The sequence below is a fragment of the Columba livia genome, chromosome 1, assembly GCF_036013475.1.
Source record: "Columba livia isolate bColLiv1 breed racing homer chromosome 1, bColLiv1.pat.W.v2, whole genome shotgun sequence".
Lineage (NCBI taxonomy): Eukaryota > Metazoa > Chordata > Aves > Columbiformes > Columbidae > Columba > Columba livia.
The window spans coordinates 162,302,310-162,321,927 of record NC_088602.1 but is presented as its reverse complement, the minus strand read 5'-3'; the positions used below and the strand labels follow the sequence as shown (position 1 = coordinate 162,321,927).

At 33.3% G+C, this 19,618-nt stretch overlaps 1 protein-coding gene across 6 annotated transcripts in view; it reads right to left on the bottom strand.

Annotated features, from left to right (window-relative positions):
- The window catches only part of LRRIQ1 (leucine rich repeats and IQ motif containing 1), a 110,274-nt gene that overhangs the window by 26,674 nt on the left and 63,982 nt on the right, over positions 1-19,618 (bottom strand). For all 6 annotated transcript variants that reach the window (XM_021283973.2, XM_065041755.1, XM_065041773.1 and 3 more), the window contains one exon: positions 16,449-16,550. In XM_021283973.2, the coding sequence (XP_021139648.2) occupies positions 16,449-16,550 (102 nt within the window). The remainder of the gene's footprint in view (positions 1-16,448; positions 16,551-19,618) is intronic.

Sequence of the window (19,618 nt, the reverse complement as noted above, 5' to 3'; positions counted from 1 at the left end):
TCTACCATAAAGTTATGCTATAATACATCTTAATAAATAGTCTCAAAATCCCAAACCTAAAATCCAAATTTTATCTCATTTTTCTCCATGTTAATAAAAAAAAAAATCACCTTATTTCTGTTACAATTTCTATAATACACACAGAACAGAGAGCAAAAACTACATGAGTAATAACATTGCTACCAAGGCAGGAAACTGAAGAACTTGAAAACAGATAGCAAAATAACAATAATTAAAAAACCACAACAACCCCACCACTTCCACCCCCCAAACCACCCAGAAAACTATAGCAGACTGTTAGAGAAATGAGAGGAATTTCTTCTCTTCCACAAAAATCTTGACACATTTGTCAGTAGTCTACAGTGTCAGAACTCACCAAATAGACTTAAGCATTACGTATTGATTGTCCAAAATACTGTTTTTGGAAAAAGAATAGTATTTAGAGTGATATTTAGCACTTAAAAACATATAAACTTCTTTGTGATATAGCTATACTGTATGGAATAGTTATTTTTTAGATGTTACTTTTTCATCTGAGTAACTTTAGAGTGAATCAGCTTCCATCTCTAGGGCTAGAATGAATGAAACAAAAAATATAAATAATAATAATAAATAAATAAAAATATTCTAGCAGTGTGTGAGCCCACAGTTGAACAAAAGATGAAATACAGATTTTTTTTTTTCACAAAAATACCAAATCAGGTTATGACCTGCAAAATATCTTCATGTTTAAAAATGCATTAATAATTACATCACAAGGAGTTTTGAACATGGGAGTGTCGATCAACCCACAACAGCACACATTTCAAAAATTATGAAAGCAAATAGCAAAAAGAAAAAAAAAAAGTTGTTTTTTTCTTCTAAAATTTGTACCTTTTTTCTTTTTTTTTTCTAGATATTTCATATTTTTTCAGACTATAAATAAGGTCTACTATATTACTATTCCATCTGCAAACCTTCTTCTCTTCTCTAATCTCTTCATCTGTTATTGTAATCATCTCCTTTTTACCATATGACTGTTCTTGACCTAACCCTCATACTCATTCTTCCTTCACCAAATCCAGGTATTCACCACACTCTCAGTTAAGACCTTAGTCTTTATTTTGGCTGTTCTTTTTCTCCTGGTTTTAATATCTATTTTTCACTGTCTTTCACACTGCGCTCTATATCTGAGTGATTAACACCAATAATAAAACTTCATCTACTTAGTTCATCCTGCTTATTATTAGATTATGCAAAAACTGAACCCTTTCACCGAGATTCCCGGACCACTGAAACTGTACAAATTTCAGCTTCTGAATTCAAGGAAAACAGGATTTCATACTTGGACCTTCCCACACATTCTTTTCTATTTTGCTACTTGTTCTTGCCTCTGCAGAATACACCACCAATACTATTTATCAGAATTAGTATTTACTCCTAGCTTATTGCATATGCTCACTTTGTTCCTTTCCCCACTTTGAGGCAAATCCAAGTATTAATCTTCAGTGGTGCACTTTTAAGACAGTCATTTAAAGTTATTTTTCTCTATTCACATCACAACAGTGTCAATGAAGTTCTCCCAGTATTTCCTGATTATTTAATCTCTCACTGCAACCCTCTGGTCACACAAATACATTGCAAACTATTTCTCCTTATTAAATTGCTCATGTCTTTTACTCTTCTTGTGAACATGGTACTTTTCCCCTTGAATTACTTCATAAGCTTCACTTTCCTTGCACAGACTTCAAGGCAGCATCAAACGCTGTTTCGTTCCAGTTTATCCAACTTTCACAACTTCGATGGGCTGTCACCACTCTCTGTACTCCCCCATTTACATTGAACACAATTTCTCATCTTCTATAATGTCCTTCATGACAATATCAGTTTCATATAATGATATTTCCTAAGACATACAACATCTTTTTAAGTTGATCTTTAAACCTAAACAAATATTTTACCTGAGGTGTGTACAGGAAGCTGCCACACATACAGTTGCTGATTTTATTTTTTGCTAATTTATGACTGTTCTGATAAGCATCAGGCGGTGAATCTTAGGATAAGAACTTGAAGATCTATTTGGGGAGAGATATCGGAATTGAACAGTGCAGTGCTAATAATAATAATGTCAGAATCGGTTGCACGGGTCAATCAAAAATAAGTCATAGACATGGGAAGAAAAAATAAAGGAACAGTAGAGCACTGGTTTAACACAGGCCCACACTCTCTAACAAATTGTATGAGATTCCCTAGTCCACCAAATAAAGAATTATTTATTTAAAAAAATAAACCAGAAAACAAAACAATATTCTGCCATTTGATTAAACTTGTTAATTTTGTACTATTTAAACCATTACATTTAAAGTTATGTAGACTACTGCTCAAACACATTTATGCCAAGGAAATGTTCACCAAAATTGGTTTATTTCTTCAGAATGCTACAGCAGTCATTTAACACTGGAATTAAACATGTAGTTATGGTTATTTATTTTAACTTCAGTGAATGATAAAGGCCATGTGAATTATTCACCATAGAAAAGTGGAAGAAAAAACTGCACAAACATTTGGAAATGCTAAGATTCTAATTTCTCGGAAACCTTCCAAGTTTGGAAATGCAAATATCAAGTTCTCACGACAGTCCATGATTTTCCATTTGTTAAATCTTTGATTAAACAAACAACCAAACATCAAACTCTTCACATCAAATTCTTCACACCCAGTACACTATACAGTTATATTGTGGTAATAATATAATAAACAGCATGACTATTAGCATAGCCAGAGATTTTCATATTGGATTAATGCTGTGGTGAAAGTGAAGACAGATTGTATTTTACTCAGCAATGTGTAAAACAAGTGACAACAAATACAATGAAGAGTATATATAAGAAAATTTTAATATCTCAGCATCTACCTACATACACACAGAGACACATATACGGGCACACACAGCTTCCTCAGGTTCCCAAAACCTAAACAGATGGAAGCTGCATTGCAACTAAAAAGAGGAGACTAGCATTCCTCAATCCAGCCACCCAAGACTTTTTTTATGTATAGGTTGTGAAATAACATGAAATAGTTTCATGCTTGAAAAGCTAAGTTGGTTCCTTCTTAAAAAACAAACAAACAAACAAACCCCAAACAAATAAACAAAAACCCACCCACAAACAAACAAACAAAAAAACCCAAACCAAACCCCAACTTTACGAAAACGGAAAAGCTACAGGGATAATATTCTACCCACATGCATACAAAGACATGAGTTCATGACATAAACTACTTCCTGTAATCGGCACTTTTCAAGACCCACTCAGGTTTTACAGCTTCAAAAAGTACATTAAAAAAAAACACCTTACAGCACTATGATGTACTTTCACATTATTCTTTTGTGTAGTCTTCCATGAGCAGGATATTCTGTAGTCTATACATTACCTGCTTCAGCCACTCAGCATGGGCAAATTTCACCACCAGTGATGCTGAGAAGTCCATTTGGAGTATAGTCAAAAGTTAACCAGAGATCTTTGAACAGTCAAGGCCCTTGAAGAACAAAAGAAATCAAGGAGAACTAAAAAAATATTTTGAAATTTTGTGTTCAGCATTTCCATGATTAGTTATCCCTTAGTAAATATAAGGAAGAAATAAGATGGAAGTAGATTGAGCCTATTTTGTTTATCCTTGTCATTACACTGTCACATAGTTTTTGTTTCATCCCCAAAATCTGCCTAGTACAGACTCTATCTCTAGTTATTCTCTTAATCTTTGGGAATCAATACAACCCCTAATGATGGATGTTCTCTACTGAAAAGAGGAATGGATTTTATATTGCTCAGGAGAAAATTAAGAGATGCATAACATAAAAAAAAAAAAAATAAAAATAGAGAAACTTTAGACATATTTTATTTCTGTCCATTCTGAGTTCTTAATATTAACTGACAGAAACAATCAAGACCTCAAACAGAAGTGCTTAGTTGTTCAGTAATGAAACAGCATTCCCAAGCAAGGAAAGATTATCGCTTCGTATGGAGTCCAAGCCAGAGGAGTGTCCTTCTCTAAATTCAATAAACCAAGCTAAATTATTTAAGACATCAGATCTTCTAAAGGAATTCTCAAAAAAAACAAATAGAAATGAACATTTTGTAAGAGTGCAGAAGGTCCAACTACTATGTTGTCCCCTATCAAGAGGGCAAATAATACAAAATACAATAAATTTGATTGAGTGTGACAACAATTAAGGTAGCTTTTGTTTGTATTGAGGACTTAAAAGTACAAGAAATGGACAAAACCCCCCCAAATCTAATGAAAGATTTGTTCAAAATGACAATTTGTGGTTGGTATGTAACAAGAAGACACATATGCCAAGTATTAAAGAAATAATAATAATAATAAAAAAAATCATTACTCAGGAGTAGAATGACGTTAATCAGTAAAGCTGACTTACACCACATTAACAATTGTCTCATAATTTTCAGAAACAAGCAATTAAAATAAGCAATTTTGTATTACAGCTTGGGAATGTGCATTTAAAAATGTTATTATGTTTACTCTTGAGAATAAACATTTTTCTAGATAGTTATCTGAATAATATATTAACTTGTTTCTAAGAACTCGTGTTCGTCAACACACATGATGTACAGGAGTACCATGTGTGTTTGGTACTTATCAATGCAGAGTAGTACTGAAAGTGAAATAATGAAATTATTAATTTCAATATGCAGTTCAGTTACAAATACCTATGAATTCATTATCTATTCTATCTATTATGTACACATGTAATTTTCAATTTAAAATTGTTTTTATTTTGTGGAGGTGAAACTATTTCTGGCTCACTTTTTGATGCTGACTTAAAATACCTGTTGGTATTCAATGAAGGCACTGTGACAATTCACAGCTATGTCACCGCAGTAATGCGTAACAGCAGAACTACTCCACATTGTCAGATATACACACAAAGTCTACATAGACTAAGTGCAAGGCTGCTGTTCAATTTACTTTATAGTAAAACCCAGGGGTACTACTGAAGATCAGGCCTGTCATTATGCCAGACATTGTATAAACAAGGTTTGATTTTATGCTAATCGAATTCAATGGAAAAAAGAGTCTCAGATAGACATAGTTCTTTTCTCAAGATTCTGCATCTAACGTGAGTTAATCCCCAAGTGTGTACAATTATTATATATTTATATATAGCTTAAAAATAACCATAAATACTAAACTTAAGAGTGACTATAAATAAATACAGGCATAAAAGTACTGATTCCTCTTATTAAGTTATACTTAATTTGTTGATACATCATGGAAGAAAATAAACGATATCAAATTTCAGTGTCTTATGGATCTATTAAAAAAGAAGGAAAAAAAAAAGAAAAAAAAAAGGAATTCCATTTGTAAAGAAGGACAGGTAAAAAAAGGCAAAACAAAACCACAATTCACCTAGAGGTTGCCCTGGGTTAATTGTTAATTCATATGTCTGAAAGAGTTTAGTATTTTTACAGATTTCTTGATTAATCTAACTGCAACTTTCAGCTTGTAAAGATGTGAAAAATGCAATAATTGAAACATAATACATAATTTTAGAGAAACCAACACATATTCAAGAGCATTAAGCCCCAGGGGAATTGAAATTACTTACTTATATTGATTTTGGATCAGTCATAGTTACAATGGCATATTTTTTCTGTCCATATAGAGAAGGTTTGAGTGATTTACCTCACTGAATGAAGGTATCAGAGTTGTCTCCTATTGTCCTTTTATATAATTTTGTTTAGACCTTTATCTAAATTATTTTTTTTAATATGACAATGCACTTAACAAAAACTCCATAATTTAAGCTTATGTAAGCTTGATTGTAAATATTTTATTCTTAGAGTAGGTATCTTTAAATTAGTTTCTTTTTACTAAACTTTTCAGTTAAACTTGCTACCAAACTCTCCAACTCCCTGACATATACATATATATATATATATATATATATATATATAATTTTTTTGAAAAGGAGGGAATAAGTTAAATACCATGATGATTCTGAATAGGTGAATTTGCCTCATGTGCATTGTTTATATTTGCTATAGCTTTCAATACAGCCATAACTAATTAACTTAAAAGCATTATTTGCTTTACCTGTTGGCTAATGACAGGTAAAGGAGTTGTCCATTCCTAACTTTGCTTGTTTGCAGCCAATTATCTAAGCTCCTGCAAACAGCACAGAAACTTATAGAGCTTTAAGTTCTGATCCAAGAAAGGGTGAAACCCCATAAATTCCAGTTAGGTAAGCAAACTCCCACTTTAGATTAAGGAACTTCAATAGCTCATTTTAAACTATTTACTCTCGAAGAAGGGAATAGACAATTATATTATGAGTTTTGCCACCTTATAGACTAAATTAGGCTATTGAAGTTGTATTATCTTACATGGGAATTTGTCTAAAAGATACCAAAAAAAATTAAGTGGTCAAACCAAGATTTTACCTCCACTGTAACAGTCACTGCCATGTAGAAGAACAAGCATTTCATTGCCAAGTTTGAATGTAACAAGAAAATACCTGCTTTTTGCCTTGTATCAGAGAACTTGTTTTGTAAGAAAGATTCTAAGGTAATTTCCTTTTCATACAAGATATAACAATTTTAACACAAAGCAATCTGAGTGAAAAAGTGAACCAAATTCTTTAAAACAGTTGAAGAAATAGAGAAATACGAAATGGTAATATTTTCTTTTTCTGTTTTTTAATTTAACTACAAAAGGGAGCACAAAGCATTATTTTGTTCAGCAAGATTTTCCTGCTTTTCTGAAAATACATCGATTAGAAGCAGTGTGTTAGAGGTACTGATACAGAGGCTAGAAAAAGGTGTATGTATCTGCAATAAGAATACAAAAATTGTATGTAAGTAAATACAGAAACTTCTCTGTAACTTGTACCACAGTTTTTGAAAGTTTCTTTCAAATCTTTGAACTTGTCCAAATTCTGGTGCAGTGAATGCATCAAGGGATACTAAAACTGGAGAAATGTCTGAACAGCATCATCGTCCTCAAGGCAGTCAGGTCTCTGAACAGACTCTCCTTCAGGATTCTGGCTAGAAGAGGACGAAAACAGGAGAAAAGAATGCAATGATGTAGCAAAATAATCACTAATCCCAAGATATTTAATATTCCATTACATTTAAAAAATCTTAATTCTACTCACCTTCTCCTGGATTCCAAACAGATTCTTCAGCTTGCACCTGACTGGTCCTGAATAACTACATCTCATAGTCTTCCGGGTGCTCATCAGTAGTGTCTCTTTGTGAAACTGTGTTAATTATGCAGTGAAAAAAGAGGGTTTGCCCCAACTTTTTCTATAATGAACAAACATATTGTTGATGGGAAGTCATAGAAATATATAACACTCTCATAGGGGAAATAAAAAAAACCCACAAAACTAAATTCAGGAATTTGCACGATGCACAAATAACATGCATGCTTACTAATATAGTGAAATAATAGTAACTACTTGTACAAAGGTATGAAACCCCAAAATCCCAAGCAAGCATAACTGTGGAAGAAGCAACTTTTAAAACTGATTAGAAGTAAGCTTTTATCAATATTTCCATTTGTAATAAATGAAAGATCTTTGAAAGAGAATTTTGAATGCAGTGCACACAACTCACATGGTATGATGACAGCCTATGCAGTGTTTTAGCATATGTAGACCAGACTACAAGTAGAGTCTGACAAAACCTAAGAAGGCAGACCTGGCTAAGAGTCAGGAGTCACGCTTATTAAATTGAACTCTCAGGGGTATCATGCAATCAGAGGTCACAATCGAGGCAACAGAAGCAATGTCACGATATCAGAGAAAGGGCCAATTCAGACCTGCTCCCTGACAGGCAGCGAGGTCACGGCTTGCGGCAAATAACTGTATTAAAAGGGAATATTCTCTGCACACTTTTAGAACTGTCATCTGAACAAACAAAGCCAGGTCATTGGTAGGTTAAATCAGAACTTTCTGCTTTAGTTGCACATAGCTTCCTTTCTTTTTACATTCATTACGAATTTCTCAATTACAAAATATAGATCAGCCACTAAAGCAGATTCTCAGTAAATTTAAGTTTGAAATACACAGTAATGTCTAAATTCCTAAATATATCCCTGGCCTCTTCAGAAACTGAAAATTGCTAAGCTTGTTTCATATTAGAAAACAATAAGCATGCAAAAGCTTTAGGGAAATGTCTTTCCACAGTCAATTTCTTAGTAAGCCTGATACTGAATCTGCATTTAGAAATCATGAAAACAATGAAGTTGTTAATAATCTCCTTGCTTAATGATAACTGTGAAAGTGAAATCAAGTTGTTCTTTTGTTTGGCTACTTGGATTTCTTTATCTCGTTACCTGGCCTGGGTTATCTACAAGATTCTACTAATGTAGCAATTATGAAATTATAACCATGTTGGATTAATTAACCTGACAATAAACCTGCAAACTATTCTAGACTGTCATATGAATAGAATTTTATTCAAAAATATTATCTCCCTATGCAGCCTTTCTTAGGAATATGAGAAAAAAATACATATAAAATAACTGGAAAATTCAGTATTTCTACCTTTTTCATACATGTAAGCCAGATAAAATATCTGCAGTTCATACATCAAAACAGCACAAACCTACTAATTTCAAACAACTGCTAGAATGTTTCTGTGTTCAACATGGTAAGAAGTGAACTGTAAAATTATGAAGTTGGAAGATGTACATCATAGAAATTACAGCATAGAAGTTATACAGATATCACTGCATGATTGTACATTTTTATTAAAATATTTCAATTACTTGACTTGCAATTGCTTGTAAAATCATCTAAGTCTCCCATACATACTATTTTATATACTACATGGAACTTATTCCTTGTTCATTTACCCATACCAAATGGAAATTCTTTTTCAAGATGAACATTTCTGAAATGGATTCATGATACAGACTATACGCTTTCTGTGGCCTACGTTAAAATAGCATTTGCATACCAATATGATTTTAATGATTAAATACTCAGTTTGAAAAATGCTTAGAATATATCTGAAAATGCACTTTTAATGACCCCTTCATCAGCAATTGGTTTTTTGAAGTGTAAAAAGAGTATTGGACATTGTTCAGTAAAAGCAAAACAAACAAACAAACCACCCCAATACTGACTACAGTCCCCAGGCATCCAAACAGAGGGCAACAAATTCAACAATTAGTTTTAACTAGACTTACTAAACCCAAGTGCTGCAACACTTTATTTCAGAGGAATTTAGCCAAATCTATTCTCCTTTACCCCCTCCAACCAAATCCATTTGGATTTAACTTGTTGCTAAAATTATCTGTCTTTTGCACTCTAAGACCTGGGTCACAACCTTACTTAGGGACAGGAAATAGTTATCAGGTCACTGAATGGTCAAACGAAAAAGGATTTGAAATGCTTCGGTACTCAGGGGTCTATTCATCCAAAATGATTGCCTTATGTAGTATTAAAAGCTGTGAACGTGGAGTAAACTAGTTTATGTATATGTTGGTTGAAATGCAGATATCTACACCACCTAGCTTTTGGGCATGAATGTCAAGAAAAGGTGAAACAAGAGACGTAGAATCTCAGAAGATGCAAATAAAACTATCTGAACTATTTTGTTACCTTATTCAACAATGAGAGACACTAATTTTCAACATCTGATGACATTTTGGGTGAAATCTCTTTCCCACTGAAGTCATCCTTCAGTAGTTATTAGCAAAAAACATTAAGACTTTTTGTTGTTGTTGTTCTTACACAAAGTTCCTTTTAGGTAAAAGACTGGTAAACCACTATGCTGTGGAAGCACAGTCGATAGATATTCCAAGCTTTGGAATTTTGGTAGCTCAGAGACCACGTTTAAGTCTGATGCACTCATGAAGTCCTGATACTACCACCAACTACAACAGTCCGCAAAACAGTGGATACATGAACAAAGATAATACACAGGCAGGTGAAATATGTGGTCAAAATGTGAATACAGAAACCCTGAAGACTAGAAACACAGTGATAATCCATAATATTAATTTTGCATGTAGCTATGGCAAACACCTCCTGTTTGGGATCGTTAGGCAAACAGAAAATAACTTTTTTTTTTTTTTAATGTGAAAAGAAAGAAAATTACTAAAAATGTCAAATGTCTAGATAATTTATAAATATTCAATGCATAAGTGCACAGAAATGTTGTTTTACACATTTATTTTTAAACGTATACCATAATTTCAGGATTGCTTCATTCCACAAATACTGAAAAAATCCTACAGTATCATTGATGGACAGGAGGTTAGAAAATTAGGCACAGATTTTATTTTTTACTTTTATTTTATAATAAGAAACTGGGCCACTAGAACTATGTAACTGAAGCTTGAGTGCGTGCACTGTAAGGCCCCTGCAGTCTTTTACAACTTTTCCGCGCACCGCTGTTGTGAACTGGGTTTGCACTCTGCCAGCAGAGCAGCTCTGACCCATGGAGAGCACTCCTTCAGATCAACACTGCCTCAGGCTTTACTGCTTTCTCCAAGAAGTCTTACATTTCAGGCATCAAGTTGAATTTCTTCTGGAGATGATTAACCCAAACCCATGACAGATTTTTTCCAAGATATCCAACTCCTTATGTTTATTTTATCCTGGCTCTTTTTGGATGTACTGGACACAAGTAACCTACTCATTTTACATGTTAAAGGGCTGGTGGAGAGCCATTAATTCCTTAAAATGAGAAAATATTTCAATGTGAGAGTTCTGTTTTGTGAGCTCAAACTAAATAATAAGAAACAAAGTCATAGAATTCTGATTTTAAAAGATAACTTCCCCCACACACTACAGGTTTCTGTAATGTTCATCACATTTCAGGTAAGATCTTACATTCCCTAGAAATGCATTATTCTGTCATCTTTGTCAGTTATGTATGGTTTAGAAACTGCATCCCTAATGTGGCATACAAACTTAAAGCCTGGGAGATATGTAATAATTGCATTTTACTGTAAACATGGCAATTCAGCTAGTAGAATTGCAGCAAGGCCAGATTTAGAATGTGGTTATTAGTCCTTTTCAGACTACTGCTCAATAAAAAATGACTTTATTTAGAAATGGATGCTCACAAAAAATATGCTTCCTGGGAGCTGATGCCACATATATTTTCCATTTAAAATAGCTAATTTCTAAAAGAGGAAATCAGCTAGGACAAAGTATTAGCTATAGTTCAATGTCTTTTAAAATGCTTTTAAGTAATAAACTAAAAAATATTGAAAGTACAGAAAAATATTAATATTAGCATTCTATTTTCAGTACCTTTTCTTAATTCTCATGTAGATATTTAAAAGCATCAAGTGATTCAAATAAACAAAAAGTCTGTTTAATTACTATATATATTTTTTCTTCAATGTATTCACATTTCCTAACACAGAAAAACTAAGAAACTATCTTGATCATTATGTAACAATATTTTAATGAGCTCACATTATTAACTTTAAATTACCACTTTCCAAAGTCTCAAGTTCACGTTTTTAATTAGCAGTAGGAATAATCATCTATAAGAATGTTTTGCAACATTTTTCTTTTGAGACTACAAGGAGTTTCATCACTGTGAACTATCAGAAAGCTGGAAAACAGACAACTTTAAAGAGATACTTGATATTTATCCTCCAGTCATATGACATAATGACAAGATCATTTTACCTCTTATTCTTGTTCCAATATGAAAAATAAATGTTATTTCTACTGACAATTTAAAGAGAAATTAATAAATATTTCTATAATCAAAAGCCACCTGAGAAAGCATAATATATTCGTTATCAAATTCGTATTGGTGAAATCTGTCTTAACATTATACCCATTACATTTTCTTTAGTCACCAATGACCATAAAATGACAGGAAATACAGTACAGCCAATTAGAACTATATGTTCCCAAACTACAGCAAACATATCTTGACAACGTAGTCCAATGCATTTTTAATATAGTTAAGGTTCCTGGCATTGGTCATTGTGAACATTCCTGAGTGAAGTCAAGTTGTATTGTTTCCACTTCTTTAAAGGGTATGGTTTAGATGTGCCACCAATGGATATAGATATGGATACAACTAAAAATTAATAGACTATATACACCAATAAGTCACCTAGTCTACATAATTAATTAGATCCTAGTCTATAATATTTTGATAAATTTAGTGAATCATACCCAAATAATACTTGGATTGTTTGATTGGACTCTCAGCTGATCTACTGCATTCTTCCAACTTGCTGTACAGATTGGAATCTATCTCATTCTACCGAACAAAAATTATTTGGATAACCCACTAAAATTGTTGTGGCAGATGGATAAAAGAGGACCACAAAAGACATATACTGTTCCCAAAGCTTGTAGCAAAACAATGTGCTAGGCCTTGGGGCTCCTTCTTTACTTTTGAGCTGCCGTACCAGTACCTGGTTGGGAAAGCAGGTATCCTTCCTCTGTGTAAATGAAATTACAGACCCTGTAATTACAGACCCACAGCTGGCAGAGATAATCTGTTAGATGTGAGGCCAGGACTAACTGGAACTTCTCAAAAAAGAAGGAATCAAGGATAGATTCTTCTTCACTTCCTGATCTACTCTATCCAAAATGATCAAGACTATTTTACACTAAATCAACAACTGAAATAGCCTCCAGACAACAAGAGGAGAAGAAGTCATAAAGCTTCTAAAAATATGCTTTGCTGAAAAATAGGAAACGATGAAAATTATCTGTGTTCCTTATAACATTTCCAAAATTTTGAGATCTTTGAAATGTCACAATCTACAAAACACAGAAAACTCTCCAAGAATGTTCATTAAAACAGTAAGCAGACATATTTTGTTTGTTGACTAACTAGCACTAACCAAAATTCAACAACTATGCTGGAAGCTTAACCCTATCACACCAAAAAGCACTGTAATATACATAATCCCAAGAAATGTCCAGGAAATAATCAGAAGTGTAAGTACATTAAGTCAGGCTTTCATTTGTCTTCAGGTTTTTGATCAGACTATAGTTTCTTAAGAGAAGCAGGAAACACATATTTACACTTGCTTATTCTGTCATTTACTGCACAACCTTCTAAAGTTATAGTCACAATATATAATTATGAATAAAAAATATTATTTTTTTCAATAATATTTTCAATGAATCTGTGTTATGCAATAACCACATACATTAAAATAATTTGAAATAAACTGAAACAGCATCTAGACAGAAAGTACTTGGATTACAAAATGCATATTGGTACTACAAATTACACCAGTTCAGAATTTACTTTCCTTTCAAAATATATAAATAAAAAAAATAAGCGATATGCTCATTGAATTCCTATACCTACTTATACTCTCGATACATGCATATACATTTGTGTGTGTATACACACGTGTTGTACGCATATGTGTTGACACATACACATATATAGACACACACACATACATTAACACACATTTAATTATACTATTCCTATGGTTTGTCCCTTCTTCACATGTTGCTTGTGTTTTAAAGAGGTAGGTTCTTGTCTGCTGGAAAGTTTCGTCATGCTGTTGATGAAGCATGTAATGCAGAAGTGTTTGTCTCTGGCTAACTTCTGTGTGCTATTGTGATATAAACGTGAAATAATGGTCCCTTGTGAGAATTTTTCTAACATCAGTGAGTAAAGTATGATGACTCTTCTAAAATTTCAGAAAAAGAAAATGATGTCATTCAAGTTTTGGAAATATACTTTCCTATAATATGTATGTCAAATCAGAGATTTGCGAATTGTCCTATGAGATTAAAGTTATGTATAAGTTTTGAAAAATGGATTTGAACATTTTGCATATCAGTTTATCACAACTTTTGTAACAGGATTGCATTAACACTGTGTACTCACTATGTTTAGGTATTCCTTTACAGACATCGCATGATACAACACTGTTGGTATGACGCAGTAGCTTAGATGAGAAGGCAAATTATGACAAAATATAACCTTTATCTAAGAAACACACAATCATCAGATATTAAGCTGATTCCTTTTCGCTCTTTATTTTTATACCTCATATTTTTTCCTTTTTGTATCTTATTTGTATTTTTAAACAGAAACTAAAGACACAATGAAGATAAAAGATATTCATCATACATTTTAACCAGATTACCTCTTATGTATTCACTGCCATGATGTGTTCCAGTTTGAAAAACTAAAACAGTTCTAATTGTTTCACTTCCGAGGGCATCCCCTTTCAAAAGTAGCGATTCTGTTATTTAACAGATAACACATGTGTTCTTGCTGTTGATGCTATGGTTTCTCCCTCCATTTCCCAATTTAAAGAAATAAAGCAGGAATATTTAGAATGTGTGTGGGGGGGTTAGATTTATTTAGTGGTTTATGAAGGAGATGGATAGGAGTTTAAATTTTCTACCAGAGCACTGACTAGCAGTCTGTGAACGCAGAAGAGCTTGAATGGAGGAAGTTTATTTCCACCATGCAATGGACTAGTCTGTGTTCTCTCTTGACTTAAAATACAGTGTCTACAAGATTTATGGATACAGAGCGAAAACATTCCACCTTCTTGTTAAAGAAAGAACTCCCACTGCAAAACAGACCCACAGAAATCGATTCCAGGCAAAAGAGGAAGAAATGGTCAAAAGGTGAGAGAGGGGAAATGGGAAACAAGCTTTTCTGTGAGTGAGGGAAAAAATGACTGATAACACAACTCTGTGAAGTTATCATGCAAGTGCTTTGCTTTGTAGTAGATAACCCATGAAGAGTTACCAAATTCTAAATTTAGAAACTCTTAGTTCTGTCTGATGGTATCCCACATACATGTAAATAAATGCTCTGTGCTGCACTCTGGGTTCTAATGCACACCCTAGTGTTTCCTGGCCATACCACCTGAAGTAGCAATGCCTCAGGTAGAAGGACATTTTAATGTTCTGGTCAAGCAGAAGATTATTGCTCCTCTTCTTGAAGGCTCAGCAGATTGCATTTAAGTAGCCAATTGCTGAAATACCCCCTCAGTTTATTAGCTGGCCAAAGGAGTACAATGGTCCTTGACATGAAAGATAAACAAGAGTGCCACTGGGTGCTTGCCTTTTGACATCTAATCTGCTACGATGCCTTCTCTCCATGTATTTAAAACCCATTTCAGCAGTATTTAAGATATGTACATTTGTTTTCCAAAATACCAGGCTGGAAAAGATAAATGTCTGCAGGCAGGAACAGACAAATCGGTAGCAGTAAAGCTAGGCTAAACCTACACTGACTTTAGGGTACTGAGCTTGGGATCAAGCTGATCTCTTTGACTGGGTTATGAACATTCACACTACTGCTTGTAGGCTTTTGGCATCCAGTGTTTTGCAGGCAGATTGCATGTCCTATTTCTTCAGCATATGACACATCCACAGGAACACATATAAGACACTAGGAATGGAAAATCAGGCACAGCATACACAGAAACTCTATATTCTAGGTAAATTAATGCCTGCATCCAAGGCATATAATGGCACAAACATTTTTTCTCTTTAGAATTCACTAAGAATTGTTTCCAACCAAATCTGAGCATGGGCTTATGAATACAAGGCAAATCTGGACTTTCATATAACTAGGTTAATTGACTGAATTGCAGTTCACGTGTTACTCAGATTGATTGCACACCTGTCTCAGGTTCTAATTTCTATCCCCATTCAGTGAACGTTAATATAGTATTCTTATTTTTAATTTTACTTTGTGTGATTGAGAATAAATCAGATAGCATTTGGGTATGTCTTGAAAAGAGATAAAAAGACAGAGGCGAAAACATTCTGAGCAAGCTACTGAGCTGCAAAAGGAATCGAAACAATCTGAAAACAATGCCTCAGGAGATCCTCAGTTTCTTACCACTAGAATAGTTTAAATAGACTTGACCTTATTCTGATAGTATTGAAACCAAGGAGTTTTAGCATCAATTTCAACAGTAAAACAGCTACATCAGTATTTAAATGTTTTTTTGGAAAGCCAATTTTATATTTACATGCTGAAGATTATTTTCTTGTCTTCTGTCAAATGGTGGATTTTTAGCGAATATTTATGAAAGTAGATTCCGAAAAACATATTAACAATTCTCAGGAATTAATGACTAGCTTGAGAAAAGGTGACAATGAGATGAAGAATTTGAAGTGATATTTCATTTATAAAATTTTATTCTAATGCTTTGTATTCTATACCTCTGTGACATGTTTTAATGTGTTTTATGATGAAGATTTGATAAAAAATAATTAGGTACCAGTTAATTATGAATTAATCTCTAGCAGTACCCCATGCCCTCCCCAATTAATTGAAGCTGAAATGTTTCACTGGTGTAACTTGAGATATCCACAAACAGTTAAGGGCCTTAAATTCCTGCCTTCTATTTGTGCGTATTGTTTTACATTTTAAGTAGGCTTGCTTAGAAGACATTACAAGATACATACGCTTATATGCATAGAGATAAAGTGAAATACTTGTACATACCTTCAAAGTAACCAGCATTTATAGGCTGTGTCTTCCTTGGTGGTTTCACATGGAGATGTTTATTTTCATTGTTTTTGAACAACGCCAGGCGCACAGCTGGGTCTAGATGACAAGAATAAGTTAAAATCAAAGGTCTGACCCGGCTCATTCATTCCTTCAAGCAGCTTTTCACCTTTTAGCCACTTAATAAATGAAAATACCTTTAAAAGTTGGTTTTATATTCACAAAGGATTACACTTTCTAAAATAAAGCAACATAAATATATGTGTAACTGAGAATCAAAGGCACTATTTTGCAGGGTTTTAACACTGTTGATCTTTTAGCTAGCTCATCTCCAAATTATAACGAAAATAAATTCTGAAGCATATATTTGCACAAAATATTTTAAAAATCTGGTTTAAAAGCTTGAAATTAAAGCAGAAATATTAACAAAATATATGGCAAACACTGCTTCTAAAAGCTTTGGTTCAGAATTATTCAGTTGTCTAAATAAAGTCATTTATACCTAAAAATGTTAACAGGAGGCAGTTCATTTTTTGAGGCTGAGCTTGCACATCCTTGTGTCATCCTTATTGAAATTAAAAATACTCCCGAAGTCTATAGATTCATCTATATGCTACAGTATGACATCTTGATTAGTTTCATAACAGTTATTTTGAAATCTTTGCAAAGAAGCAAAGATGAGCACAGAATTGTTTATAAATCTAGATCATACCTGTTTCTAGGCTGGAAAAAAACAAAGCCTAATTAACAAAATCTAAACTAATGCAAACCCACTCAAATCAAGAAAGGTGATTTTCTTTCATTATTTCTTATGTGGAGGAAGAATTGTTTGCTTGGCACAGGAGGAAAGTACAAGTTTAAGGGAAACAGTGGGTTAGAAAGAATAAACCTGAAAGTTATTAAAAAAAAGGACTGAGAATAATGTAGAGAGAAAAGCAGATACACAGTGATCAGCAAAAGTATAAGGTTTTGCAGATACAACACTGAGCATGATAACATGAATGACAGAAAACCAAAGGAAAAATCAAAGAAGTATATTTCACATGGTTAAAAGAAGAAAACAATAGCACAACCAGACAAATGCACTCTCAGGAATATCTGAGAAACAATAAGGCAGAAGAGGTTTTTCTACAAAGGTGACTGTAAGCTATCAGAAAAGGGTAGAAATTAATAAGAACAAAGAGGGAAAACAGCTATATAACTTAGCAAGAAAGTACATATGACAAGGAAAAGTTCTAGTTTTCACAAAGAATGCGAACGTAGCAAAAATGAATATGAGACAGTGCCAGAACAGATAGAGCAGGAAAACAGAAGACATGGAAAGACTCAAAGAACATTCAGACAGAGAAAGTTTATGTGACTATTTATATCTGCTGCTTCATTTTGAGCTTGTTACATGACCCTGGTGGTGTTTATTCAATGAGTTTATAAGAGCATCTATTATATAATACTGCAGTAAAAAAGTACCTTATTTTTTTGTGTGTTTCCTTATGTACAGAAAAAAAGGATCAGAATGCCTTGTTAAGTCAGTGTTTTGGGGTTTTATGTGTGTGTGGTGGGTTTGTTTGTTGTTTTGTTTGTTTGTTTGTTTTTTTCCTAGGTCTCTATATTTACAGTAGATGCTTCAGCTACAAACTAATGGAACATAAAGGGATCCTATGAGCTCCACTTTTCCTCAGACAATGCTCTCTTGACACAAGCAAGATGATGCTGACATACTGTACCTTCACTTTATAAGCCTGGAGAAGATCTTTAATGGGGTGTGGATACGATAAGAGATAACGCATTGACAAAACATTGTCAAAATGTTATGGTGTTCTTGGTCAGCCCACACTGCAGCAGCATTTGAATGTTCTTAATGGTGCTACCTTCACACAAAGCAGCAAACTTGACTAATGATGGAATCATGGAAAATATGGATGGAAGTAATTTAGGCCATGCCCTCTTCTGAAGGCAGAATCAGCGATACTTTACACTCGGTTATCTCAAATTGACTGGAAGAACCTCTCTCATCTTGTTCTATGACGATTATAGCTTCCAGAATAACCCAGAGGATGTCAGATTTAATGTAATTTTAACTCACTTTTACTAATTAGAAATTCAATTAATCGACCCAAGAAGCACAATAAATAATGATTAGCTCAATTAGTTTTAAAGGTTTGATTATTAGAATGATTCTGACAATGGGTTCACTTTATTCACAAACTGGTTTGTAGGTATTTTCACTTTGCAGAGACGGATAAAATAAGCCTATTTTGGCCTCCCAATTCAAAAATAAAATCGGAGCAACCTAGTGTTCTTCAGAGTAGCAAATGTTTGGGGCAGAAGATGACAGTAAGATTTGTGATAAAATGTCTTGAAATAGTAATATATTATATTTAAAAATTTCTCTCTGAAATTTTAAATAATAGATTATATAAAAATATTTTAAGTATGAATTACTATTGTGTTTTCTGTACTTGTAAGATACATAGTCATAGGAGTGCTATACATAGATAAAAACATACAGAATATTTTTTCTATTGCAATTTTGCCAACATCCAGCATACAGAGTTGATCCATACAGTGATGATAAAAAGACTTCTAACTTTATGCTAGTTACAAAACAGTGTTGTTCTTTAATAGAAGACCAAAGACAAAGTGACGAAATTGATTAAAATATCTTAAGACAAAATGTGATTTTTTATTAACTTAAAATAATTCCTGAAATAACACACCTTTTTCCTATGTGGGTCTATTCAAATTGTTCCAAAATGTTTTTAAAATGTCACCTTTCCTTAATCCAGCCTCCCATCCAATTCTATAAAAACTCCAACCAGTCCAACGTTAAACTATGCCAAGGACTTCCAGGTGAAGTCACATGAAATTATTAGTGCCAACCTAGATTTTTCAAACATTTATTTATGCACAAAGATATCAGCAATAAAGAAGGTCCATGAGCAGGGAAGAGAGGGAAATGATGGAAATTGTTCTTCTAAGAGAGTTCTATCAGTAGATTTATCTTTGAGTCTTTGCAAAATAACTTAAGTAATCTACAGGGATTTAACACAGTGCCAGACTAGTTGAATTTGTACCTACCTGGATCACCTCAACCATTGCCTACAGCTCTTTTGTTATTAAAAATGAGTCCTTTTCTTTATATAGTCCCAAATGTAGGCAATATTACA